The sequence below is a fragment of the Kwoniella pini genome, chromosome 11, assembly GCF_000512605.2.
Source record: "Kwoniella pini CBS 10737 chromosome 11, complete sequence".
Classification (NCBI taxonomy): Eukaryota; Fungi; Basidiomycota; class Tremellomycetes; order Tremellales; family Cryptococcaceae; genus Kwoniella; species Kwoniella pini.
In genome coordinates this window covers 14,701-41,575 of record NC_091726.1, presented here as the reverse complement: position 1 = coordinate 41,575, position 26,875 = coordinate 14,701, and the positions used below count along the sequence as shown (strand labels likewise).

At 42.5% G+C, this 26,875-nt stretch overlaps 10 protein-coding genes across 10 annotated transcripts; 4 read left to right on the top strand and 6 right to left on the bottom strand.

The window, feature by feature from the left end:
* Positions 1 to 160: 160 nt before the first annotated feature.
* On the bottom strand, positions 161 to 2,157 carry I206_107347 (uncharacterized protein; the record flags this gene model as incomplete). Its single annotated transcript, XM_070203504.1, has 10 exons — positions 161 to 372; positions 430 to 512; positions 586 to 690; positions 770 to 846; positions 909 to 970; positions 1,043 to 1,180; positions 1,370 to 1,501; positions 1,565 to 1,619; positions 1,694 to 1,887; positions 2,025 to 2,157. The coding sequence occupies 10 exons, from the start codon at positions 2,155 to 2,157 to the stop codon at positions 161 to 163; spliced, it is 1,191 nt and encodes a 396-aa protein (XP_070059605.1).
* A 1,161-nt stretch (positions 2,158 to 3,318) lies between these two features.
* On the bottom strand, positions 3,319 to 5,351 carry I206_107346 (uncharacterized protein; the record flags this gene model as incomplete). Its single annotated transcript, XM_019157392.1, has 6 exons — positions 3,319 to 3,563; positions 3,646 to 3,937; positions 3,993 to 4,112; positions 4,190 to 4,398; positions 4,540 to 4,872; positions 4,940 to 5,351. 6 exons carry the CDS (start codon positions 5,349 to 5,351, stop codon positions 3,319 to 3,321), a joined length of 1,611 nt encoding a protein of 536 aa, XP_019009032.1.
* A 447-nt stretch (positions 5,352 to 5,798) lies between these two features.
* On the top strand, positions 5,799 to 7,635 carry I206_107345 (uncharacterized protein; the record flags this gene model as incomplete). The annotated part of the gene is made up of 9 exons (XM_019157391.1): positions 5,799 to 6,152; positions 6,250 to 6,412; positions 6,481 to 6,651; positions 6,709 to 6,764; positions 6,827 to 6,979; positions 7,044 to 7,058; positions 7,125 to 7,253; positions 7,314 to 7,437; positions 7,508 to 7,635. 9 exons carry the CDS (start codon positions 5,799 to 5,801, stop codon positions 7,633 to 7,635), a joined length of 1,293 nt encoding a protein of 430 aa, XP_019009031.1.
* A 548-nt stretch (positions 7,636 to 8,183) lies between these two features.
* I206_107344 (uncharacterized protein) lies at positions 8,184 to 9,004 on the bottom strand (the record flags this gene model as incomplete). The annotated part of the gene is made up of 4 exons (XM_070203503.1): positions 8,184 to 8,415; positions 8,502 to 8,608; positions 8,715 to 8,886; positions 8,973 to 9,004. The coding sequence occupies 4 exons, from the start codon at positions 9,002 to 9,004 to the stop codon at positions 8,184 to 8,186; spliced, it is 543 nt and encodes a 180-aa protein (XP_070059604.1).
* Positions 9,005 to 9,400: 396 nt separating this feature from the next.
* I206_107343 (SBDS family rRNA metabolism protein) lies at positions 9,401 to 10,687 on the top strand (the record flags this gene model as incomplete). The annotated part of the gene is made up of 6 exons (XM_019157389.1): positions 9,401 to 9,429; positions 9,499 to 9,550; positions 9,603 to 9,646; positions 9,709 to 9,838; positions 10,078 to 10,458; positions 10,589 to 10,687. The coding sequence occupies 6 exons, from the start codon at positions 9,401 to 9,403 to the stop codon at positions 10,685 to 10,687; spliced, it is 735 nt and encodes a 244-aa protein (XP_019009029.1).
* Positions 10,688 to 11,746: 1,059 nt separating this feature from the next.
* I206_107342 (uncharacterized protein) lies at positions 11,747 to 13,924 on the bottom strand (the record flags this gene model as incomplete). Its single annotated transcript, XM_019157388.2, has 7 exons — positions 11,747 to 11,879; positions 12,017 to 12,730; positions 12,796 to 12,900; positions 13,005 to 13,236; positions 13,293 to 13,409; positions 13,471 to 13,551; positions 13,639 to 13,924. The coding sequence occupies 7 exons, from the start codon at positions 13,922 to 13,924 to the stop codon at positions 11,747 to 11,749; spliced, it is 1,668 nt and encodes a 555-aa protein (XP_019009028.2).
* A 682-nt stretch (positions 13,925 to 14,606) lies between these two features.
* On the top strand, positions 14,607 to 16,800 carry I206_107341 (ATP-dependent RNA helicase ROK1; the record flags this gene model as incomplete). The annotated part of the gene is made up of 5 exons (XM_070203502.1): positions 14,607 to 14,693; positions 14,782 to 15,653; positions 15,751 to 15,948; positions 16,036 to 16,364; positions 16,469 to 16,800. 5 exons carry the CDS (start codon positions 14,607 to 14,609, stop codon positions 16,798 to 16,800), a joined length of 1,818 nt encoding a protein of 605 aa, XP_070059603.1.
* A 119-nt stretch (positions 16,801 to 16,919) lies between these two features.
* Positions 16,920 to 19,644, bottom strand: I206_107340 (uncharacterized protein; the record flags this gene model as incomplete). The annotated part of the gene is made up of 12 exons (XM_070203501.1): positions 16,920 to 17,025; positions 17,086 to 17,158; positions 17,224 to 17,276; positions 17,334 to 17,405; positions 17,517 to 17,712; positions 17,771 to 17,813; positions 17,927 to 18,140; positions 18,251 to 18,611; positions 18,695 to 18,837; positions 18,909 to 19,378; positions 19,432 to 19,488; positions 19,564 to 19,644. The coding sequence occupies 12 exons, from the start codon at positions 19,642 to 19,644 to the stop codon at positions 16,920 to 16,922; spliced, it is 1,869 nt and encodes a 622-aa protein (XP_070059602.1).
* A 493-nt stretch (positions 19,645 to 20,137) lies between these two features.
* On the bottom strand, positions 20,138 to 23,751 carry I206_107339 (uncharacterized protein; the record flags this gene model as incomplete). Its single annotated transcript, XM_019157385.1, has 12 exons — positions 20,138 to 20,243; positions 20,301 to 20,492; positions 20,559 to 20,608; positions 20,664 to 20,809; positions 20,869 to 20,967; positions 21,025 to 21,212; positions 21,275 to 21,360; positions 21,412 to 21,459; positions 21,515 to 21,730; positions 21,783 to 22,053; positions 22,110 to 22,142; positions 22,202 to 23,751. The coding sequence occupies 12 exons, from the start codon at positions 23,749 to 23,751 to the stop codon at positions 20,138 to 20,140; spliced, it is 2,985 nt and encodes a 994-aa protein (XP_019009025.1).
* Positions 23,752 to 24,275: 524 nt separating this feature from the next.
* Positions 24,276 to 26,841, top strand: I206_107338 (uncharacterized protein; the record flags this gene model as incomplete). The annotated part of the gene is made up of 16 exons (XM_070203500.1): positions 24,276 to 24,416; positions 24,469 to 24,505; positions 24,567 to 24,665; positions 24,848 to 24,956; positions 25,008 to 25,154; positions 25,229 to 25,422; positions 25,472 to 25,556; positions 25,607 to 25,670; positions 25,725 to 25,764; positions 25,885 to 25,939; positions 25,999 to 26,034; positions 26,095 to 26,158; positions 26,212 to 26,229; positions 26,360 to 26,389; positions 26,446 to 26,484; positions 26,695 to 26,841. The coding sequence occupies 16 exons, from the start codon at positions 24,276 to 24,278 to the stop codon at positions 26,839 to 26,841; spliced, it is 1,305 nt and encodes a 434-aa protein (XP_070059601.1).
* Between the last annotated feature and the right edge of the window lie 34 nt (positions 26,842 to 26,875).

The window sequence follows — 26,875 nt, the reverse complement described above, 5'->3', positions numbered from 1 at the left end:
TAATCAAACAAGTTTCCCAATAGCCTTACCCTTGACACTTAGGATTAGAAGTAAGGATCCTGCACATGCCGAATTTCCGAGCAAAACAGATATTCCGATCCCCGCTCATCCCGCAAATGATTTCGGTTGTTAATCTTATCTCACCCTCTTCGCCCTACGTTCATTGGTTACCTTCAGATTGACCAAAAGTCATAATTTCTTCAAATAATAACCTCTTCAACTCTTCTCTCGATATCTCTTCTTTCATCATATCGAAATCAAAGAAATTGGATGAAAGTGGTTTAACAGAAGGTTCATCTTCCGGATCATGGTATGCGTCTAAATATGGGTGCGATAAACATTGTTCGACTGTAAACCTTCTCCTTGGATCGACTAATTGACAACAATGAGTATCCTCTTCATAGGTCACTCAAAGGAATAGCAACTTACAAGTCAATGTTTTGGTCAAGAAGTCAATCGCCATTGGCGAAGCATTAGGATAGAGTGATTCGAAACTTCTTTTCTTTCGGAATCTGCGGGACATTGACGTCAATAAATGAAACCCCTATTGTCTGCTCCAGAACGTATGTTAGACTTCGCACTTACTGCAAAGTCCTGACGTATTCTTTGGATCGCTTGGAAGTAATAGCTTGGAACTCCTCGAAAGTTGGCGTACCAAGAACATCCAAAATAAGTGAAAGCTGGTGGTGGCTAAAAAGGGAATCAGTGAGTTCCGTTCTTACTGAAATGCTAAGCCATTTGGTGTAAAACTGATGAATCAAAAACCCACTAATCTCGTCCAGGGAATAAAGGTTTTCCACTCAACATCTCAGCAAGGATACATCCAACTGACCAAACATCTATCGACTAAAATATCCTTCGATATCAGCTATTGCCATGTTCTCCAAACAAGCTAGCTGGGTACATACTTTTGTGTACATTCTGAAAGAAAGCATAACTTCCGGTGCTCTGTACCATCGAGTCGCGACGTCTGACCAAACGACACGATCGTCAATCAGCGAATATTTTCTCTCACTTGGCACAATCAACAGTCGATACTCACATTCAGTCATGAAGCCTTGATTGTTCTGACCTTCTGGCGAAGCGGTTTGAGTTGATCTGGCAAGACCAAAATCACATACTTTCAAATCGCAATTGGCGTTGAGGAGCAAGTTGGATGGTTTCAAGTCTCGGTGAATGACTAATAGAAAGACTGATCAGCGAATTGATGATCATATAAGCGAATCCTGAATGTGAGAGTAGCGTAGGTAGATATCATAGATATGCGAACTTCAAAAGCGTGCTTAAAAGCTTCAAAGGAAACAAAAAGTAATCACGTCGAGAGTAATTGGAAAGATAAAAAGATTCAGTGATGAAATGAGTCACTAACTTTCGGCTGAATGAAGAGCTTTCAGAGCTCTACAAGTTTGATACAAGAAGTATTGACAATGATCATCTGATAAATCTTGAGTACGAATTACTCGATGTAGATCAGTTTCGAGAAGTTCTTGAACCAAGTAAACTAACGCCCATACGGTTAATCAGCTTTATACCGCATCGACACACATTTTCACGGCCGACTTACCCTCTTTGAAAGTTTCATATGATGCTGGTCTGATTATATCCAAAACTGAGATGATCTGACAGAATAAATCAGTGATGAGAATCAGCTTTGTTACAGCTAACTCTGTTATTAAGCCTCAAACAAACGCACATTCTCACTAACTCCCTCTTCTGCAAAGTATTTAAGCAATTTCAATTCTCTTAATGTCCTCAATGCGAACATCGAATGATCAAAAGGTGCGATTTTCTTGATAGCTACTTTAGTGCCTGATGGTCTATGAATGGCAGAAGCTACAACACCATAGGCACCTTCTCCTATCACATCCAATACGTGGTATGTGTGGCCTATTGTCAATCAAATCAGCTTTTGGTCATGAAAATGATAAATGCCGTAGCTAATAATATTCAACAGCCCAAGGATCCATTCGTTCGCGATTGTGAAAATAAGTTGGCTATGAAAATAAATAATATCGCCAACTCACCAACGTTGAATTTCACTTTCCTAGGTGCACTAGCTGAATTTCCCTTTGTTGTTCTTTCTTGAGCTTGTGCGGCACCTTGATTTGAAGATTGAGTCTGTCCAGGCTGTTGTCGAGGTTGAGAAACTTGACTCATCTTGTGCTGAAATAAATGAGACTCCAAAATGGAAAAGATGCTATGTGGAAACTTTCAGCGACGTATGAAGTATTTTCTGCTGTTGATAGATATGTGGTTCTCTCGAAGTTAAGGTATTGTAATCGATCAACGAAGAGAATGTAAACGGTTAGAAGTTTTCCGGATTTGAGCCAAATATCCTTGTATCCCTATCTATTTCAAAGTGAAAAGCTCTTGAAGTTACGATACGCTTTATAAACTTGCAAATTGATCTTTTTTGTTTTGTCCTATTCTTTCACTTCAGATAGTCTGGTCTCGTTTCAGAGTTGTAGGTAACGATGAAAGGAAAAGTGAATGACTGTGTGGGAGGGGTATATCCAATTGAGCAGATAGAGATTCTCGATTAAAAGGGGTTCAAGTGACAAAGGAGATTAGGCCAATGCTATGTAAGTTGGAGTAGTAGATGTAGGAGATACTCCTCAAAGGATATATCAATGATTGAGATTGTATTGATTGACTAGCTTCGAAGTGAGTTTGCTGTAAGACCTTATTATTCAACAGAACGGAATGGAGAAGAAGGATAGATGAGCCTCAGATGAAAAGTAAGGAGTGTGAAGTAGTTTGAAAAGTGTTGTAAGATGGTTGTCATGGATAACAAGTAGTACAATTATAACTTGGTTAACGCATTGATCCCTAACTCAAACTTGAACAAAATGGTGTGTATCAAAAGGGGTTTAAAAAGGTGGTCAGTGCGTCTATATTTTAGCAATTTTGACCCATGTTACATCTTCATTTCAGGGGAATTTGGATGTATATAGTCAAACTAAACCTATATGCATGAATGCCAATTGATACGGTGTTGATGACTTGAGATGGGTTAAAGTATCTTGCTATTGTTCTCTGAAACGTTGATGGCGATCATCTCGAATAAAAGATGAAACGCCGCCACTTTTTCAGGGGACCCCTGAATAACCTACCAGTTCCAGTCACATTAACAGTAGAGGACCAGTGCAATATCCTTTTAGCTTCTTTTGTTTATTTACATACAAAGTATAAATATACCGTGCTCATGCATATACAATCGAAATGATCATCCCAAGTATGTATAAAGATGTATAACACTCTATCAGAGAAATATTCAATACGACAAAGTCCCATAAAATCCGTTTTCTATTGCCATGTCTACACGATGTACTTGTATGGATTTAATAATCCTTTAGGATCGAAAAGTGTTTTGACCTTTTTCATCAATTCAATTGAAGTTTCATTTTTTGAATATCCAATATAAGGAGCTTTCATTACTCCTAAACCATGTTCAGCTGAAATTGAACCTTCATTTTCAGCTACAATTTCATAAATATAAGGTTCAATTATTTTCTCAACTTCATCTGTATATTTATTAGCTACTATATTAATATGTAAATTTCCTACAAAATCATCAAAAAAAATCCAGAAATCAGCTTCCTTCGTTCAAATCTCCAAATGAATATGGGTCAAAAGAATACTCACCATCACCCATATGTCCATAACCAGCTACAGCTCTAATAGGTCCATCTTTTTTACCATCACCTTCTAATATACCACCTTCTCTTAATTTAGTTCTCATTTTTTCAACTAATCCATACATTTTACCAACAGGTACAGAAACATCATATTTATATACTGAACCTGCTTTTCCAGCTGATTCAGGTACTAATTCACGTAATGACCATAAAGATTGAAATTGTGTTGAATCTTGTGCTAAAACTCCATCGAGTACCATTTCATTTTCCATTAAATGTTCAAGTAAACCAGTTAATTTCTACGAATTAAAATGATTCACATTTTAGCTATTGATCTAACCGAATTTCACTCACAGCTTCATCATGTTCTGCATTACTTCCACCTGTTTCAATTAAACAATAAAAGTCTCCTTCAGTTTCGAATACTTTTCTGTCTCCGCCATTTTCTTCTTGATGTTTCTTCACAAGAGCGTACTGCAAACAGTAATAACACCAATTAATTTCTCAAACATTTACAAAGTTTTAACGAGAACAGTTTCAAAATTACTTACACTTTGTTTGTCGAAAAATTCGAAAGCACTCAAGATCTCACCTAAATGACCCTTGGCCTCGGCAAATACCTTTTGTACAGCTTCATATGAATCTAATGAGAATACAGCTACGTTCATTGCGCTTGGTCTTCGTGGGCAGAGTATAGATATAGCAGTAATTATACCGATAGTACCTTCGGAACCAATAAATAGTTGTTTAATGTCGAATCCTGAGTACGTGTACTTGAGAGTCAGCTATCACAGTCTGGGTATAATCAGAAAGCTTTGTGGGGGTACAAGAAGGTCGAGGATCAAGTCTGGAGTATTCAGATAGGACAAGGCAAGGATGATGATGGTAAGAATAGACTCACCAGTATTATCTTTTCTCAATTTACTTAAACCGTTCCAAATCGTTCCATCAGGTAAAACAACTTCTAAACCAAGAACAGTTCCATGTAAACTTCCATATCTTAATAATCTTAATCCACCTGCATTAGTTGAAACATTTCCACCAATATGACATGATCCTTTAGCACCAAGATCTAATGGGAAGATAAATCCTTTTTCAGCTAAATAATGATCTGCCGTTTCCAAAATTACTCCTCCGTCTGCTACTAATACTCCTGAAACTTCATCAAATGATCGTATTTGATTCAAGTTTGTAAGGTTCAAGATGATTTCATCATGTACAGGATTTGATCCACCTACATCAGTTGTGAGAAAATTAGTATTCGGACTAAACTGGGATATACCAAAACTTGAAATACCCACCAACCAATCCTGTATTTCCACCTTGTGGAACAACAGCAAGATCATTTGCATAACAATATTTCATAATTTTACTAACTTCTTCCGTTGTTTTAGGTTTAACCACTATTTGAGATTTACCATGATATTTGTTCATCCAATCATCATTATAAGTCTTCAACTCATCTGCACTGGCAGTATTGTCTAATGTCGATAAAGTAGATGAACTAATAGCTTTTAATGCATTCAAGTGATCTGTCGTTGCTTTTGCGAATTGACTTGATCTTGGTGGAAGTGTTGAACCATTTCGAATGAATTCCGTTATGGGTTTAGTCGCTCGTCTAAGTGTAGATGTTGAAGATGATGAGGATGATATAGCTGAACGCCTTGAGGAAAGCCTAGTGGCAAGTCGAGCAATATTTCGAGGGGCTGCCATTTTTCGAGGATTTTCTTCTCTATTCACAGATGAGCAAGGTATCCAGTCAATCAATCAATCTCAAAAATGGATGATCCAAATGGGTATTCTGATGCGAATGACAATGATATATAATGATATAATTATTTGATAGATGGTATCTTTTTTTTTCCCCCTTTCCTCTCAAAGCGCGCTTTGTTGCCGATGTTCGGAATGACCCCGATAAGCGTCGGGAAAAAGATCTAGTAAGTCTAGACTCGAAGGGGAATCTAATGATTATGTAATATTGGGGGTGGTTGATTGGACTATGTAGCGTGACTGCCACGTTTTCAGAGAGGGGTGTATGCGTCATGTTAATGAGTTTTTTGTTATTGTCAAAGAATTGGTTACGATCGAAAACATTATCATAATGATTATTATAACACTTCATTCCTTCTACCTTGTATCATATCCTTACAATATAACAAGATGCCAACGCCTCTTATGAGAACGCAACCAGTAGCAGGTCCAAGTATAATCAAGCCTAAACCAAAGTCAACTCGATCATCATCCACTTCATCACATTGTTCAACGGCAACTTCGATAGATGATATAAATGATATATCTCGGATAAACATTTTTAGACCAATGTATGATAGTAATGCTTCTTTAGAAGATCATCTGAGTTCAATCACAATCACAAATGCCAATCAATCATCAGATGAAACAGTCAAAGGTAAAGAGGTAGAAAAGAAGCAAAGGCGATTTCCGGAAGAAGATGACGAGGATATATTAAGAGAATCAGACGATAGATTCGTATTATTTCCCATAAAATATCGAGAGGTGAGTCATCAATCTTCAAGCAAGTAATTCCCATCATCAACACATATGATGCTGTTGCTGACCAAGGCTTTCCTCTCTTTTTTTTTTATCGTCGCAGATATGGCAAGCATACAAAGCATCTCAAGCATCGTTTTGGACGGCCGAAGAATTGGATTTAGGGCATGACACAAGTGACTGGAACGATAAGTTGACGGAACCAGAAAGGTTTTTCATCCTGAGGATATTAGCATTCTTCGCTGCCTCAGATGGGATAGTTGGCGGTAAGTCAATCTCTTCACTTTTACATCTATAGATAGTAGGCAACGACATTTTAATCACTTGAATATAGAAAATATCGTCTCTCAGTTCTCGATGGATGTACAGATATCAGAAGCTAGAGCATTTTATTCTTTTCAAAGTATGATGGAACAAGTGCACAGTGAAACGTACAGTTTATTGATCGAGACGTACGTGAGGGACAGTGAAGAGAAAGAATTCCTATTTAGAGGAATGGATAATAGTAAGCTGTATTGAATCAGCTGTCTGTGAAAATCGCTTAGATCATCTGTGTAAATAGTACCGTGCGTCAGGAAGAAGGCAGATTGGGCATTAAAATATATAACGGATGAAATGGTTAGTCAGCTTTCTGGTTAGATGGCTATGATGCATTTAATTAAGCTGATATAACGTTACAGCCCTTCCGTCTTCGTCTGGTCGCTTTCGCTTGTGTAGAGGGGATATTCTTCTCAGGATCATTTGCTGCGATATTTTGGTTGAAAAAACGAGGTCTTATGCCTGGATTGACTTTTTCGAATGAGTTGATTAGTAGGGATGAGGGTACCCATACCGTAAGTGACAGCGTGTTTCACTCTTTCTACCTCGACGCTGCTGATCATTGTCCGAGATTTGCAGGATTTTGCATGTCTGGTGAGTTAGATCATACGAACGACATATACTTTCTCTTATGCGCTAATCTGCTCATTCCACCTTCAGCTATACAATCACCTTAAACATCGATGTTCAGAAGAGGAAGTACATAGTATCGTCACTGAAGCAGTGGTCATCGAGAAAGAATTCTTGACCGATGCTCTGCCGTGTGGTTTGATAGGGATTAATGCAAATGTCAGTAATAATTCTTACATGTCCAGCTGCCGTTATCAAGCTGATATCCGTTATTACCAGCTTATGTGTCAATATATCGAATTTGTCGCCGACAGACTGATAGTAGATCTTGGATATCCAAAAATATTCCACGCGATCAACCCGTTTGACTGGATGGAATTGATATCGCTACAAGGCAAAGCAAGTAAGTGTAGTCAAACAGTTATTTTTTGTTCGGCGGATATGAGAAGAAGCTGATCGCTTACTGATAACAGACTTCTTCGAATCAAGAGTATCGTCTTATCAACTTGCCAATGTTTCGCGGTCTGGAACGCCTGCACCTGACAAGGGCGGTAGCGAGAGACTATCTAGAAGGGTATTTACAACCGACGCCGAGTTCTAGTCCTATCATACCGTGTATTACCTTCAATCGCCATTCATTTATACTGTAGCGTTTATCATACACCATTCACTCTTCTCTTTGTAGCATAGACCCCCGCCTGCTGTAGTATAAAATATTGGCATCATTTCACAAACATCATTGCCAAACCATTGAAAATGCTTCACGTCATATTGACATGCAACAACTCATCGCTGTGAAAAGTTCCTTAACGGGTCTCAATGGGACTCGTTGCGAATGTCATATATTGGTCAAGTTGAATTGGGATGACATGTGAGCTCACTTGAGAGGTATAAAATACAAACATATTGAGGCTATTTGTTTGGGTATCAGTGAATCTACAACTGTCATCTACGTTTTTGATTGTGCTACTTGTGTATGTTGAATTGTGGTCTGTTTTTGCTTGGTATCTCATATTGCTGTGATTATCTCCTTTTTTTCTATTCTTACTAATTTGAACCCTCTCTTCATATTCGCCACTGATTTTTTATCTTCAAACCCATCCTCGAACTATATGACTTATATTCTCTTCTTTCGCTCGTATAATATCTCTAATCTAAAGTTGGTCTAGGTAATGAAGCTTGATCACCACCATTTAAAACCCATTCAAAACCTTGTTTACCTATTCCAGCATTACTTTTAAATCGATCAAAACTAGCTTGTTCAATTCTTCTAGCAATCATTCTAGTTGGGAAACCAGATATAAGTAATGCACGTTGTTTGAAAAGTGTAGTTTGTGGATTAATAGGTGATGGTAAATAATTTATCAATTCAAGGCATGATCTAAAGATAAATCACATTACAAGATTTCAAACATTACATTAATATATAATAACAAAATTCGTTATGTTTCGTGAGAATGTACTCACACGTATTGAGCTAGACTCAAATTAACAGACATCATAACTGCTTTATTATTTTCAGGATCAACGAAAACTACTTCTCTGACATATGCAGTTGGAGGAAGGTGGAATAACTATTACAAATAAGTCAACGGATTGAAATTTAACCAGTCAAGTCAAGACAGAATTGACATTCTCTTTAGGGGTCAGGAGAAATTATGGATATCTTGCAAAACTCGCCTTGGTTATCCATTTTGGTGCTCCTTGTTGTACACCTATCAACCTTTCTGAACGTAGTATACCTGTATCCGGATCAACAGTTCTATCTATGGTGTCAACAGAATATACGTGAGTTGCGTGAGGATTTGGGTATTTTCGATGAAGTGCAGAGAATATTTGAGCGGGGGAGTAGCTTTACGATTTCGAGTATGAGAATATTAGTTTGATTACATTCTTTGTAGATTAAACTTGACGTATGGACTAAAATTCTCAACTCACTTGAAAGTCACGTCATTTTCGAAAACCTTCATCTTCTCTAATACGTATGATGATTACTATTCGACGTCAAAGGGATTTACTGTCTGTGTTCTATATTTGCATGATGAGCAACTCTTTCTTCGTTATCCTTGTCGTGCTCGTAGTGATGCTTGGCTACAGTTATTATTGGCTAATTGAGTTTTATGTGGTAGAATGTTATGATAAATGAGTATGAATATCGTTGACGTTGTTCGAATGGAAGCTGCAACTTTAAGTATCATATCATTTCACTTTCCCACGGATGAAAATCTCACCATACCGACATAATGACGTTTACTCTTAAAATATTTGTTGACATTTCAGCGGCATTCTTCTTATCCTCAAATTGGTATAGCTCAACGAGTCAATACAGATTATTACATTCGGAGAATCGACAGCGTACAGATAAAATGAATAAGCAGCCAGGAACTCAGATAAAGTGAGCTCATTCAATCCTTCTGTTCACATCGCTTTTGGTCCGAACAGTATTGATGTTTGCCTGTAACAGACTCACCAATGTCAGTATAGTACGAATGAAGAAAGGAGGCAAGAGATTTGAGGTAAGCCAAGAGAGGGACGTATGTCAGTTCACAATGCTAAAACTTATCGTAGATCGCATGTTATCAAAATAAAGTATCCGAATTTCGATCAGGGGTGTAAGCTGTGTCTGATTTCAAGCTATCCATGTACTATAACTAACGGTTTACTTTGAATCCAGTGAGACGGATCTTTCAGAGATCTTACAGATCGAACAGATATTCACCAATGTACCTAAAGGTCAAGTTGCTAAAAGGGATGATTGGACGAAATGCTTTCAAACGGATGACATGAATAAAGTCATAGAAGAGGTGAGCACTCTCTCACGAATCCTGTTGGGCAGATACCTATGCCTAGATGTTCAGTATCGTTGAGATCGTCTTACACCTCTCCAATTCCTTTCCTTTCGCTGCTTGATGCTCCTCATTGATATATGCTCTTTCTCCATCTGGACTAACGGAGCACTGAGGTTTCCCATGTCTTCTCCTTATCAAATGTCAAGCCTTCGAAACAGTCGCTCTTAATGCTCACAAATTTTCTGCTTTAACAGATTCTGCGTAAAGGAGAATTGCAAATCAACAACCTCGAAAGGACACATCAACTTTCATCATTATCTCGTGAAATAGCTACATTAGTCAGCGAAATGACTGTTGATCCAAATACAAATCGAAAGCATACAGTAGGGATGATAGAAAAGACAATGTCAGAAATCGGATTTTCAGTTAAAGCTGATAAACCAGCTAAAGCACAAGCTTTGGAATTGATCAAAAAACTCACAAGTGAAGAGAGTGAAGGTACTTTACCAATAAGGCGATCTAGATTGAGAATTAGAATAAGTATGCCTGGTAAAGATGCAAAGAGGGTTAAGGAGAATATCTTAAAAGAGGTAGAAGAGGTTGAAGAGGACGACATGGGTATGGAATGGGAAGCTGTAAGATTTTTATTCTCCTTTTCTCGAAACATTTCTACCTCCTTCAGCCATTGAATTTGATGAGATCAATTCGACAAAACTCCATGCATCTGGCGCAAACGGGGCTGATCTTGCTTTTGCATGCGTTCAGATCGTCCAAATAAATCCAGGATCTTTCCGCACGATAACGGATTTGGTTAATAACGAGACCAAAGGAAAGGGCAGAGTGGAAGTCATGGGTAACGTGTAGGATCGCAAAGAGTCATCTTATAGTATAGATGCATAGTTTTGCCTATTCGCAAAATAAAGCCTTCTGTGCATCGCAGTTGGTTTTACAGTACAGATATATCTTTTCCCAGATGCATGGAAAAAAATTTTAAAACTAAAAATATGACAAAAAATGTTCTCCATCAGGGAGTTGAACCCTGGTCTACCGCGTATAGTCGAAAGCCGAAGCTCGTAAACTGAGAAGCGGTTATACTAACCGTTATACTAATGAAGATTCGATACAAGTCGACTTTTCAGACGAATATATTTTGTTTGTTCGGTCTTCGATACATACCTGCCTAAACTCTTTTCCTTTGCTTGTGGTGATCTGGTATCTTTCGGCTGACATTGTCGTTTTACAATCGTTCAAGCCTTTCACGAATGGGGCATCCAGATATCGTCGTGTGAAGCTCAACACAAATATACATTTTGACTTGATCGCTTCGACTCCGCTCTCTGTTGGTCGCTTCATCTTGTATTTGACATCTGTTCAGTCGTCCGAGATCGACATGTTGCTTCACGGAGACGTTATACCAGATATTCCTGCGAGTACAGCCCTTCGATTTGTGAGCTCACCAAATTTATGATGTGGAGATTGTCTCTGCATTCTTAAAATTGTTCGCTATGGACATTTCGTGCTTTCCTTTCAAACGAACGGTGCGGGATATCACATACTGCCATAGTGTGAAACGTCTGGTAGCGTGACCGACAAGCATGATTAATATTGTACCTTAATCTTTTCAATTGAATCTATGAAAGGTATGGTCCTATCATAGTTTCAAGTAGATCTGAGTAGGAGAAAACAAATGGGATCTCCCTATGATAGCCTATGATCAACCAAATGTACAATAAAACAATGTAAATGTCCCGAACATCCCGCAACATTTCCTCGCAAGTGTCCAAACACCCGATAACACTGTTCCGCACAGAAGTTATGATCTGCTAAACCTCAGCAGCCTATTCAAATAATCATACACTAGGTTTAAGACGGAATCGGTCAGCTTCAAGATATGAGTTATTTCATTTGGAAGTGTCAAGGTACTCACCTCATCATTGATATCAGCCTGAATTCATGTCGACCTTCAGGGTCGGAAGTCTTTTCTAATAATTCACACGTTATAGTATGTACACCTTGGCTTAGATCAGAACGTATTGTCGCGAAACGACCAATGTTCCTACAATTGTACAGATAATATCAGCGGTCTATTCGACCGAAGCGTAGAAGACAAGATGGTCTACGCCATAACCTGACGTGTGTGACTTTGATGGGATGCTGAGGGAACAACGGGAGGTTTTATTGAGCTTGACCTACGGTTCGTTCGTCCAATATCCATCTACGATAACCGCTTTATCCCGCTCCTCATCCGCCCAACATTCAATTGCACCCAGTCCAAACGATCTTGATTTCAAACTATAAAGCTTCACTACTCCTACATTAGTTTCTAGTTGAAATTTCACTGTTGCTCCTGGTTCCCTAGCTACAAGATAAGGTTTATCGAGATGTTCAGGATGTATCCAGTATTCCCACTGCCCATCATTCCATGACGGTGTTAGGTTAAATTGAGGTTGTTGAGCTCTTGTAGATAAACATGTAGGATTGAAATGGGGTACGACGGCATCTAAGTTGGGATTCCAGCCTCCCAATACGTTTAGACGAGGTAAAATTCCGTATTCGACAGGTGTAGACCATAACCCAGGCATGAGCTCTCCCACTGCTTTCCCTTCGTCAGGCTTCTTCCTCCATGATCTACTTTGTTCGGGCCAAGTCGATTGAGCTAAAGCCAACGACTGATCTAACAGTAAAGCATCTTCAAGAGAAGTCGTCTCTTCGTCTCCTGCTGAGACACCACCGAGTATTGATGATGCTTGCTCGTCTTGACTCTGTTCGGTAGGGGAATAAGGCACGAAGAATGTAGCTTCGGAGAGCATGATACAAGAGGCATCTTGGATCAAACTTGCTGCCAGATTACCTAAATCACGATGACCTTTCGCATTCATGTGTCGCATATCAGGATTACCCCACCAGCTACAAAGAAGGGGAACTCAGCGCATATTCGTGTTCTAAGGTTTCTTACGATGCGAGCGACTTACTCTTGCGAGAAGTAAGGGCGAATCAGCTGAGGATACCTGGCAATATGATTCGCCAAAGGGTGCCGTTGATTGATGACCGGCACATCGAAATATTGGGCGACAGGTCTGGAAGACTATCAGCAATGGCATCGTATGAAGAACACCACACATCATGAGACACGAGAGAGAAGTACGCGAGCTCGGGCTTGTGGAACGAGCGACAAACTTACAAATGCATTCGCCCACCACCTCCCCCCATACCACCGTTACTAAAAGCCAAAGCTTCCGTCAAAATTACAGCTGGTTTATTCGGCAGATCTAATAATCCTCTGAGCAGATTTTCCATATTTTCCACATGTTCGAGTATGCCTTCGTCGTTGATAGCTAATTCGATAAAGACCAAGTCGGAGTCGAGCGGTATATGTAAGGGGAAGCAGAAAGAGAAGTAGTCGGAGCCGGTGGCTACAGCAAGGCATTTCATTAGCGGCCAATATGCATATACGGGGAAAAGAACGAACCAGGTGCAGCACCGTTAACAAAGTTGATATCCACGGTACTTCCGATGAACTCTTTAAACCATTCTCCGAACTTGTGAAACCAAATTTCATCCTTCTGTACTTGGTGTCCTTTTGTCACTAAGATTTTGTATATGAATCATTAGCATTCATGCCGTTTTGCAAATGAGCGAGCACTCACCACTTCCACCGATGACTGATATGTTTAAGGATTCACCTCTGAGGGCTTTATGTAAGAATTGTCTGATTCGGTGATGTGATCCTGATCGGCTTGTCGATCAGTAACCCTTCCTTTCCCCTTGGTGTGCATCACTTGCAGATAAGCTATCATGGAGACTTCAGGACTCACCTTCATATGCTCGACTCATCCGTATATTTGTCCTTCCATATTCCCTCTCGAATGCATTTTCTCTGCCGCAAAACTCTCTAAGCCTTTCTACTCTCGACCGCACATTATGATCTTCAGCTTCCAGCCCAGTATAGTCTTCAGATACATCTGGCCGGGAATAAGGAAAGGAAGGCTTCAGTAGAGCTGAGCCAGGGTGGTAAGAATTCTGTACGAAAAGTAACAGGGCAATCACGGATAAAATAGCTAGAAATAAGTGAGGCCGTCGAGAGGCCGGAAGTGGTATCATATCCCAATTTTTCACGCGCTGGCTGACTGCCTGTACTTCGACATGTATTCGACGACCTAAACTTGTGTCCTTCCAATCACCTGGTACTTGAAACAATTTTAAGGAATGATCGTTGATTCCTTCTGATTGCAAGTCGCTATATCCTTATGTATCCCATCTCTCCAGGTTTTGAGGTCCAAAGTGCAATCGGCTGCGGATGATGAATGATGAAACCGTGCTAAATGAGATAGCTAAATCGCTATAGCCTTTTTCGTCGCCTACTGCCTTCCTGGTCCTAGTACGAGGTGTCTGAGCTCTTACTGAGTCGAGAATATACACAAGTGATGAAGGTTCAGATTATACTATAGTGTTTGGGTAGGCCTATTCTTATAAAGTATTCTCATAATCGTTTAAGCATCTTTCATGGTCCCTTAAACCAGACCTAAGCTGTAATTATAAAATAAAAGGTATTCATCCAAGTGCATCTGGTAATGATCATAAGGAATAATCCTAATGCCTATTACAAACTTACCTACCTCCACTCGTGTGTCACAAGTTATAATTTTCAAATATCTCAGAGGATCCCGGTTTTAACAACAACCATTGTTGCTATTCTACTCTTACCTCAACAATTGACCGCACCAACCTAAACGATCACAAATCCCCCCTGCCCCTGTTTGTCGATACCGTCTGACGACGCAGTATGGCTTCCGCTTTCAACTTACTCACAGCTGGAGGAGCGAAATTTGACAAGAACAGGTTTCAACGTGATTTCGAACTTTTCGGAGGTGTGAGTATTCTTGCCCGTCCCTGACTTCACTGAGTGACATGATGCTGCAACTTGTCGCACTTGGGCTGACTAGCGTGATCATCATCAGAAAAAAGACCGGAAAGGCAAGGGCAAAGCGTCAACGAAACCAACGAACCTTCACAACGCTACAACTCTTCCTCATTCCCTCGATTTCTTCGGCGATCATCCAGCTGCACCATCGAAGCCAGTACAAGTAGAAGTAGAATCCGACTCGGACTCAGATGCATCTTCCTCCTCGTCCTCATCTTCCGTACACATTGCTCCACCGACTCAAAAGATCACCTTGACAGGATCTGACCCCTTGCCTAAATCTCTTGATACAAGTCTATCATCTCTCACCTCGCTCGATTCCGCTTCAACGCCCTCACGAGGTGGAGAGACACTACTCAAAGCCTTGAAAACTGCCAATATCAATTCTCTATGGGGTGTACAGTGTGCTGTAGGTGGATGTCTGCTAGAGGGGAGGGATACTATTTGCGTAGCTCCCACTGGATCCGGTAAAACTTTATCGTATATACTACCTACTTTAGTCAAACTGGGAGATCCTTCAAGATCGCTCAAAGAGACGGAAGAAGGGAAAGGTGTCAGGGCACTAGTACTTGTTCCAACACATGACTTGGCCATCCAGATTCACGGCGTAGTGAACGCGGTTACAAGAGGTAGAAGCTGGAGGTCATTGGTTTTAACGAAAGCTACAGAGAAAGCGGTCTGCGACAGCTCCCCTGGACCCTCTAGATCAAAACAGAACGCAGATGGGCAGCCTGAAGAAGATGTCGAAGATGACGAGCAGAGTGAGGATGATGAAGAGTCAACCGGAAGTGTTGACGAATTCGCTCAACCTAAATCTGGAAATCCAAGTGGCTTAGGCATAGACATCTTGATCGCCACGCCAGAGAGACTGCATCATTTGGTGGAAACAAGCAGGATATCACTTGCCTCGTGAGTCGACATGTTTTACTGCTCTTAGGTGGGCAGAGTACTTGTGATCAGGCAATTCGAACAGGATATGTTGCTAACAGGAAGTGCGATCTGACAGAACTCGTCACATCATCCTAGACGAATCCGACCGACTTCTTTCTCCCGATTTCCTACCTCAAGTCGAACCGATACTCAAAGGCTGTACACATCAGGATGTGCAGAAGTCCTTCTTTTCAGCTACGATGCCTTCCGGAGTGGAGGAAATAGCTAAAAAGTGGATTAAAGATGAAGGCGTTAGGGTGGTGGTTGGTGTTAAGTGAGTCCACCTCATCGCTCATGCATTCGGACATCGCGGATAACCCATGAATGCTCGGTCACTGAACACCTCTCTCTCGTTTCGCAGAGACTCAGCCGTAACAACTGTCGATCAATCGCTGCTGTATACCGGGTCAGAATCCGGTAAATTGCTCGCTCTCAGAAATCTAATCTCAACTGGGTCACTACCTTATCCATCATTGATCTTCGTCCAGTCCATCGAAAGAGCCGATGAATTGTACAAAAACTTGATACTGGAAGGTATCAAAGTGGATGTCGTTCATGGCGGTAGAGGCAAATCGAAAAGGGATGAAGCGATTAAGAATTTCAGATTAGGACATGTCTGGATGCTAGTAGTCACTGAAGTTCTGGCTAGAGGTATGGATTTTAGAGGAGTCAAGGTTGTCATCAACTACGGTAAGTTCAAACCTCGATCATTTTCCGAACTGATTGCCACAGGGCAAGCGATCGTTCTTTTCGACTGTAAATGACAGAGGAGCTTAAATCTGTTGGCGTTTCAGATTTCCCTCAAACTGTTCAATCATATATCCACCGAATCGGGCGAACAGGCCGAGCGGGACGACCAGGAAAAGCCATAACATACTTCAACGTCGAGGATGGGCCATATCTCCGAACGATAGCAAATGTCTTACGCTCAAGCGGTTGTCCCGTACCTGATTACATGCTGGATATGAGAAAACCCACTAAGGATCAAAAGAGGAATCTAGCTAAAGCGCCCATCAAGAGGAAAGCCGTTGGAGGTGGCGGTCGTGATGTAGCCAGGGAGGACGGGAGGAAGAGGAAGCAAATGGTAGAAGCTAGTAAGAAGCGAAAGGTCAAGCTGGATGAATAGGCAGAAGGCCATCTGTTGTGCAATTTACTTTGTAGAACCGGTTTTCCAGGTGACATGGTATGCATGATGCATGATATATGAACAAAAGTTGTCTGCTTTTCGTCGTCAAGGCTGCTTCATCAGGTCAAGTCGGCAGTAGCCATCAATTCATCCCATTCTTCCTCATCCTTCTGTTCTTGCTCGAATGGTCTAGCCCATTCAATCACTCGACTATGAGCCATGACTCTGGAGCGAAGCAAGGAATATCAGTTGAAACGGTTACAAGTCACAAATATGACAGCTTACTTGTGGGCGGAGAAATTCAAAATCTGTAATGTGTCAAGACTAACTGCTCTAGAGATCGCAACATATGTTTGGCCTATCATGAGTTTAGGTCAGCGATATAAAATCAACTACTGATGACATGACAAGTGGAATGCTCACCTTCCACGAAGATGTTGTTCAGGTCGATTTTCACTCGTTCTAAAGTTTGACCCCTGTTTGACATTTCGAAGTTTAGTCTCCTGATCATTGCATCACCAGAATGCACCTACTGGGATTTGTGTATGGTCAACGCCCAAGCTAAGATTAACGGAATCTGGTGTCTCGTGGCTTCTGGTCTACCGCTGCGGATCAAGCAATGATCAGTTCCGACTGTTCCAACTGAGAAAGTGTTTTCTTGAGTGCGTCGCCCAATACGGTATATGGAAAGGAGTAATTCAATGATCCATACTCACGAAGCGTTCAGCACATCGACCGTCATTTGGGGCACAAGCACTCGCTTAGCGATGTTGCCACTGGCAAACTTCGACGGTATGAATTCGACCACTGGCCAACGTACTTTTGTATCAGGCGACAAGCCGAAACTGCCTGACACAGGGCGTATATTGACTGCAAGTGCTTCTGCGATCGTCATAAAGTCGACAACGGTACCTATGACGAATTTCACAATTAGTCTTGACTGATTGGATGATAGCAGTGGTGAATATACCTGTCGATCCATTCACCAGAACACCATCCTGATTGGGAGTTAGCTAAAACAATAACCAAACTGTAAAGTCATCAACATACTTGCATATTCTGCGAAACAGGCTTTTCGTCAGTAATCGCTGACATACGTAAGGAAAGCAGCATGACTAGCACTCACGATTACGAGCATGACAAGGGCTCCGATTTTCAGCTCCAGCTCCTGCGGCCAGATAGTATTTCGGTTGAGACTGTGTGTAGCCCTGGCAGTGTCTAGGGCATATCCTTGCGAGGTGATACCAGGTACATCAAACGCCATGAAGACTTGTGAAGGAGAATCAAGGGCCTTCAGCCGGTCCGCATTGATAGCAGCTACTTCTGCTTTTTGTGGGTATCTGTGTGAGAAGTGGTATAAGCGTTAGTCCTTGAGGCGAAATGGATCGATTCCGTAAGCATGGCTGAGTGGATACAACGAACAGAAGGAGAAGTAACACCGAGCACTCACAAGCCAACAGGCTCAACGCCTTTTGGATATTCGACTGTCCTTTCCAGCCCCTTCAGAACATCTATATCTTTCGAGGCTATAACTCCCCTTCTCATACTTTCCAAGATCCTAACGAAAGCGTCCTCTTTTTGCCTAAAGACCCTCGTCAAGGCACTCATGTTATCCTTCGGAATGACCCTCTCCCAACTCTCAGCTTCAAAGGCGAAGGACGTCGTGCTCGATGAACCCTTTGTCACGGGAGGAAGCTGGTAGAAATCGCCTGACAGGATTATTTGGAGTCCGCCGAATGGTTCAGTTGATTTACGGATCTTGCGACCGATATACTCTAATTTGTCGAATAGTTTGGCGCCGATCATTGAGACTGTGAGCACATCGGATGCTCATATCAGTAAATCAAACATTGAAAGATAATTGTTCATGAGTATATGAAGTTTTCGCACTCACCTTCATCAATGATCAGAGCTCCGGTAGTCTTCCATCTTTTCGCAGTGATCTTGTTTCTCAGAACATTTTGGTACAGCTTCTCCGCAGGTAGTTCACCCAAACCTATCCCAGCCCAAGAGTGTACAGTAGATCCACCGATGTTCCTTGATGCTACTCGTCAGCCAAGCAAGATTCTGCAGACCGTACTACAAAAGATTTTGACCAAAGAACTCACACACCAGCCATACCGGTACTAGCGGTAACTCCTAGTTTCCACCTTTGCACCTCACTTCTTTCATTATTGACCTCTCCGCTCAGATATCTTCTCCATCTATCTTCCTCCAGAATTCTTTCGTCCTCCTCACGCTGTCTAAACGCCTTGATGATAGCTCGGAGTAATACTGATTTCCCTGTACCTGCTGAACCAGTGAAAAAGTAGTTCTCACCTTTCAATATCCTTTTCAATATTTCTTCCTGTTGCGATGAGAGATCAGGTTCAGAAGCTGAGGATGACGGACCGATGTCTGTATTCACTGCAGGTCCTGTGACCATAGATGTCGGATGAGTATACGGACGTTTGACGTGATTTGTGGAAGGGATGCCTCCATTTAGATCTTCGGTTTTGATTGACTGCTCTGGATCATTGTATCTAACGGAGGAGCTTGTGTTGGCAGGTCGTTGTCGCAGACCAGCTCTGTACCATCCCTTTTGGTAGATCAGCAATCATGTATATTTCATTGATGTGTGAGATTACTCACTTCTGCAGCTTTGGGATGGGGAAAAGATTTGTGAACTGCTCCCGGGTAGCCGTTGACCTGTATAATGAGGGGTATGAGGATTAGGAGGCCGTTCACTATACCATTTGAACGCATGATGTCATATAAGCTCACCTGACGAGCTGCTTCTTCCCATGTAGCGTACACGCCGGGTCTTCTACCTACTCTGACAGCGTACCATTTAGCTTTCGGCATGTTGGGTGGTACGTGATTGACTGGAACCGAAAGATTATATCGATTTCCTTAGTTAAAAGGCGAGAAATTCCATCACGATCACGAAGGCCATGATGCGGATGCAAAGTAGTGTCTCATACAGAGCATAGCTTGGATAAACACATCTTGATGAGAAGGTGAAGTCAAGGGCAAAACAGGGAGCAAAGAGGAAGAAGCAGATGAGATGATGTCAACCAGGTCAAAGCGCGCATTCACAGGGTATGTTTACAGCGATTAGGATATTTCGTTAATATCTTTTCGGATAAAGATACGAGTAAATAAACACATTACAAAACTTGATTACGATTCCCCACCTCGGATCATGCTTGAATTCCGTGTATAATAATGCATTGTGACAACTTGGACTATGTGAATGAAATTAGCTATCTTTACAATGTCTTTACTTCTATGTTCTATGATCTATATTCTATATGTCCTTTATCGTGTCTGAAGATTGTCAAATGGGAAGCATAACTTAGTAACTGAAAATGTATCGACGTTTCTTGCCGAAAGGGTAGATGACCAAAGCGGCAGCGAATAAACCTATCGCGAGACCGATACCAACTTGGACCATTCGTATACTGATATCTGACAGTCAATTTCTTTGGCACGCGCTCGAACTCAAGCAGAAGACTTACCTAACTATGACCGCGGCATTGATCTCATCACCACTGGCACTTGACGAATCGGATGACGAGTCTTCACTTGATCCAGAACTACTCAACCCACCAGCGGCAGCGATTGCGTTAGGAACGATCAAGAGAATCCCAACAACCATTGAGGGAAAGGCCGATCCGCCTCCCAATCTCGAATAAAGGTTCCCAAGTATACTAAATACACCCATAAATCACCAATAAGCATTCGTATGGGTCACCGATCAATTGCATATGACTCACCCAAGTGTAAAAGCAGAAACGGCGGATACCACATTAGTTTGGTCAATTTGCTGGCGGTGGAATCAGCTAAAGGAGCAGTGAATGTTGACTTGAAATTGCACTTACTTCTGAGAGATAGAAGTTTACCACATAACCAGCACATGCTACCAAGACCATCACGAAGATATCCTTGGATCGACAATCCGCTCTAAACCAGACCGCAAGCGAGAAGGCGAAAAGGGGTACCAGGAGGAACAACCACCAATCGCTCACTATACGCGAGGATGAGCTTCATCATCCACTCAGTCTATTGATTCAAGGCAAGTCTTACCTTCTTGATACCACCAATAATTCCAATCTGGATTTCTGTAACAGGCGACCGTTGTGACTTCTGCCGTGCTCGAAGTCGAGTTTGAGAACGTAAAAGTACCTATAATAACGTACAGTGATGAGCCAGTGAGACGTTCGCGGTACGCTATTCACCAACCATTATTGAAGGTCTGATCCCAATAGGTATTATTGCTGTTGAAACTTCCCGTGATTGTTGCCATCGATGCGGAGGTTGTACTGGTCATCGCTGTAGGCTGCGAAGGACCAAATGAATCCCATATTTGACTACCTATACCGAGACCAAGAGAGAGGAAGAGGGTATATACTACTGCCCATACCAGTCGTCTAAATTGTCGGTCAGTGGCAAGACGATCACGAGGCAAGTTCTGGTTCAAAGCCTGACTTACATCGCTCCAGCAACAACATTTTTCGATCCCAGCTCCAAGGCTCCAAGACAGATGTGCCATCCTGGCAAGATGAGCACAATTGCGGCCTGATCCATTTGATCAGCTAAAGGTATTTGTACCAATCTCGAAAAACTTACCGAAGCTAGCGACTCGTAACAAAAGTAATTAGATGCTCCTAATCCTCGCTGGATATGGCGTCATCAGCTTTCTGCTCATTCACACCTTATTTTCTACACTTACAGCTATGAAACTTAGTATGCCAGCCATAGCAATCTCAAAAATGTTCGAAACCAACTTGTTCTTCTCGGCGATTGTGAATTGCACAATCGCTAACGTACTACCCAGAGCTCCTGACATAAGAATATCGATGAAAGAACCTGAGAATGCTACTTTGGCAGAAGTTGCTGATGCTACAGCTGCAGCTAATATGAGAGCCCATCTCGAATATGGAACGGTCTACCGCAAGAATTAGCGTACTGTGCTATTCTTAGCATATTACATGGCTCACTCGATGCTCTATCCTCCTCAGAACCCTGCAGCCTTGACTGGCGGATATCTCATCATGTACTACTTTCCTGTACACCTCGTGCACTAGAGAAAGTCGATATAGCTCCAGTCCACCACTCGGGCGGATGAACAGAATATCGGTAGAGTGGACATCGGAATCTCGGAATGCGACAATGAGTACTGAAGGGAGGAAGAAGAAGGAGGCTTCGACGGAAAGGATATCTGCTGTGGCTGATAACCAAGCTTCAACCGAATGAGCCGGGGCACCATAGCTGCAACGAGGATCAGTAAAGACACGCTCTGGCAGATCGCTAACGAATTAACCCACCTGACAACCGCTTTGGCCAGCATTTCGATGAACCTGGAAGAGCATTGTCAGTGATGTCAAGAATAAAGCCATTGCCAAATTACCGAACTCACTTCTTCCTCTGGATTATGTTCGAGACATGCTTCGTTACAGCCATTTCCTTCTGCGTCCTTTTCCCTCTTCTTCTCTTATTTCGACTTCTTCTTCCTTTAAGCCGACCTTCCTCCATATCTTTCTCTAGATTCGTACCGTTCTCACCGTCCGTACCGAGTTCTTCATCCACCCTTCTATCCAAATCTTCTTGTATAGCATGCGGTTCATCCACACCATCATACCAGCTGATTCGTCTCGCACCATTACTCGTCTCCGCGTCTTCTCCATAAGCAGGAGCAATGTGAGATAGGGTGGGACTAGCTGCACCCGCAAGACTCGAAGATGCAATAATAAGAGCCGCCATTGCGCGTTGGCTGCTGCCTGTCCCTTCTGCAGATGTACCGGGGGCGCTGTTGATATATCCAAACCATGTTGCAGGATACCCATGCCCGATCATAAATCTTCGTATCTTTTGGCTAATCCCAACATTAGGAGGAGGTCTGATTACATTCGAAAAGTGTGGTGAGGGTATGTACGGCTCTTCAAGATTTTGACTCCGATGAGGTAGCTGTTGATGCCGTCTGTTCCTGTGTACTCGGGCTTTCTCATGTTTCAATCTTTCTTCCAAATCACTTCCCGAAAACTCCTCCTCGTTATTCATACTGCTTCTTCTACTTCCATGAACACTTGAGCTGGCCGAAGCGGTAGCAAAGAGCGACTGGGAGCTCCATCTTCTCTTCTTTCGTCCGTGTCTGTCTCGATGGTCTCCTTGACCCGTAAGGAGAGATCGAAGATTCCCTTTTTCTCGCCCACCAGGATCATCCCGGTACAGTCCTAATAGAGCGCTGAGTACTCCTCTTGGCTTGACAGATCTGTCATCTTCACTCTCATCATCACTCGTCTCCCAGATCGATGATTCTCTGGATGATTTTCCGCTGGATCTCCTCCTTCCTCGACTACGTGAGCCTAAATTTGGAGAATCAGTGGAATTAAGGGAAACGGCAGAGGACGACGGCCCATTGTCGGGGTCCAGGTCAGAATCACTGTCCGATGTTGGTGTTGGAAGTCGGGGTGATCGTCCTGTATGTTTCCTGACTAACTTGGAAGCCACTTGTCTAGCACTACGAGCTTCACCTTCGTTATCAGAAGAAGCTGACCTCTGGATGGACTTCATGTCCATAATGTGATGATCCCTCAAGCGACTCTTCCAGTGTACTTTCAGCATATCAGGCCGACGAGACTCTTCTATCTGTTCTAACTCATCAGCCGCGCTTTTGGACGCATGGACTTCCCCATCAATGCTCTCTCCTTCATCTTGCTTTGCTGTATCTAGCTGAGACCCCTCGGAGAGGTTGAGATCAACTTCTTGCTTGGAAGTGAGCTTATCTGCAGGATCATCTTTTGGGATTCTAGACGGGGTCAGTGGTGGGGACGGAGCTGGTGAGAGTTCCGGACTAGTTGGTATGGACGTTGTCGGCTGATCTGGACTTGATATGGCGAATACGGGGTGTGGCGGGTCGAGTGATTTCTGGGCTGAGTTGTCGCGCTCGTCTCCCTCTGACAAAGACATGAAGCGTGATGCTTTCCGACAGCGGTATGACCAGTATGATTGATGTGTCTATGCTGATCTCAAACTTCTTCTTGCAGTGCTGTTTGAGGTTCTCAGCTTGATCATTTCATGGAAGTACCAGAATGCTCGAAATTGGAATCAACGAAACAATCAAACTTCGAAATTGTTGACATTCACCTCGCATAAGCTTAAAAACAATTTGAAATTTTGACAAATAATGACATCATGCCGGCGGGGATTTTCATTGCCCTCCCTCAATCCGCGCTGAATTCCAGCAATTTTATGTCACTTCTTTTCCTTTCTTTTCAGGGGAGGTTATGCACAGTCGACATTATTTTTCCCTTTTTAACAAAGCCTGGCCCCCCATAGATCTTACTTTTGACACATGCTTGGTTCGCTTGTTCGAGGGCCTCTGAATCTCTGAAGTAGTCGTTCACTTGTTATTTTCACCTCGGCTGTTTCGGAAAATAATCATTGCGAATTGATAAACATCCCTCGCTCCCGCACATGTTCGATAAAGCAATATGAATGCGGCCGACGAAGACAAAAATCAAGCTCCTCCGGCCCAGGATGGAGGTATGCAACTGACTGACGAAGCGACATTGTTTGCCAGTCCTTTACCGATAGTTGGTGAGAGAAAGACCACTACGAGGAAGGAAGTTTGGGTTAGTCACTGTATTTGCTCATTCGACGATCATCTGATTTCGTACTTGGTAGTCTTGGTACCTGTACTATGTCGGAAATTCGGGTTTGGGTGAGTGAGATTGCGGTTACAGAGCAGGACTACGCCAAATAATTAAGATGACCCGTTTCAGGACCATTTAATTTCGCTATCTCTGCTTGGCAAAACCTGCTCTATCAAGCTGGATGGGATCCTGCTTTCCCCAGGGGTACTGTAGCCTGCGGAGATGGAGGTTAGTACCGATTCACGTAAGGGTGGAGCTGATATCTCAGGTTGTAACTTAATTGCCTATGGAAGGGAACGTTCTGGTGAGTGATTAGGTGATCATGTATCTTACTAATCAATCAGTCAACTCGATCGTGTTGATCACAAACGGCCTATCATTCGCTTTCCAAGCTGTCATATTCCTGATAGTCGGGTCATTTGCGGATTATGGGGTTTGGAGACCACATATCACAACAGCTTTCACTGTTCTGGCATGGGCTGTAAGTTTCGCTTGGTTAGGGGTGGAGACACCGTCAAAGTGAGTGTTCCTTAATCTGAGGTATAGCTTCGTCTCACTGATTGTGTGTAGATGGGAAGCAGGGACTGCGTTGTACATCCTGGGGTTGATTGGTTATCAGGGAGCCTTGACGTTCTGGACTGCTGCATTTCCTGGATTAGCTAGAGATTTGCCGGAAATAAAGGAGAGTGAACAACAATTAGCAACAGGCGAGACCGAGTGAGTGTGTCATGACCAATCGCAGCTAGGATCGAGCTACCGCAAGTACTTATTGAAGTCCTTGGTCCTAACAGTCAAAAGTCACATGACCGCAAAGACATGCTAGCTAGGAATAGATTAGCGAACGTATCCTTTCTTGTCTGTTCAGTAGGAGAGCTCGTGGTGTTAGCAATCCTGGCTGGGATACTGGAGGGTGTGATCAATGATGACCCGAATAGCAATACTCGGGCATTGAGCATTGTATGCGCCTATAGTGCAGGTGTATGGAGTGAGTTAATTCCACGACAACTAGTCTCAATAATACTAATGTACCTCAGTCTTGTGTGCTATTCCTTGGCTTTTGTTTGAACAATATAGACCAGGCAATCAACTACCACCTCATACAAGCTACTTCACCGTCGGGTAAGTGCTTGCCCTTCGATTTCCTTGCATTCTGCTTAAGTCGAAAACAGTTTGAAACAGGTATATCATGCGTTCAGATTGTGCTTACGACTCAAGCAGACTTTCATATACCTGGTATGTCGTGATCTTACCTTCTTTCAGCAAACCGGGCTGATCGACGTATTGCAGGCCGCATACTTTTTCTTGGGAGATTGTCTCAATACAGTCGGTGAGCGACAAACTGCGTATTATACCGCTGGATACTGATATCTGCCTCCACAGTTACCGGTGAGACGCTTCCCTGTACGTTTCAAAGAGGCACTCTGCTGACTTCAAACTCGCCATCAAGTCATCGCTACGCTCCAGAACGAGGTAGTGTCGTATAATACAAAGATGTTGAATTAGTGAGTACTCGAATATCATGATTTCCTATGCGATGACAAGTGCTCACCCCCTTGCCTAGTCTCCTCATTGATGGTATTGCGGCACAAGCTATAGGGTGCCTACCGCCTTTCACTATGAAGTAAATGCGCGGAACGCTTATGCAATCATGCCATAGGATCGGAATCTTCTGGCTCATACAGAAGCGATACACAATCCCAACGAAGACAATGTTAATGTTTGTGAGCTTCGCCATGTCAATTGCTCTTTCAGGATGCTGCTGAAATGACCTTAGAATGCTTTCTGGATCCTTGTGCTTTGCGCTTGGGGATGCATCGGTATCACGCAGACAAAATTCGGTTTCCACAACGCATGGGAGTTCTGGGCGTATCAGGCGTTCTATGGAGTGAGTCTTACCGTGGAATTCGGCCGCTAATCATTAGGTCTTCGTCTGTCCGTGGTATGCTATTTCAGTGAGTCGTGACTCCATATTCTGCCTGAAATGAGCGTGTGTTAACGGTACTTTTAGCAAGCGATGATATCGGAAGTTGTACCTAGAGGCAAAGAGGTGAGTCAAAGCTTTGTGATAATGCAGCTGATCTTGTAGTTCCTTTTCTTCGCATTATTCTCTATCATCGGGAAAACTTCCAGTTTCATTGGACCTTTCGTCAGCAGTGCGATAATCGATGATTCTGGCAATACCAACATGCCTTTCACTTTCCTTTTAGCACTTGGAGTTGTCTCTGTTGGGATATTAGCTTGTGTGAATGTGGAAAAGTCCCGCAAAGAGTGCAGGAAATACCTGGAAGATGAGGCTATCAGGGTGTATGGAATGAATTCGGCAGAAGTACTGGTGGTTGGCAATCACAATGAGATGGATGGTCTTCGGCCGGTCACGCTTGGTAAGGAGAAGAAGCGGTCGTAAATTATGGCTCCTATAAACCTTTTCTTCTCATATT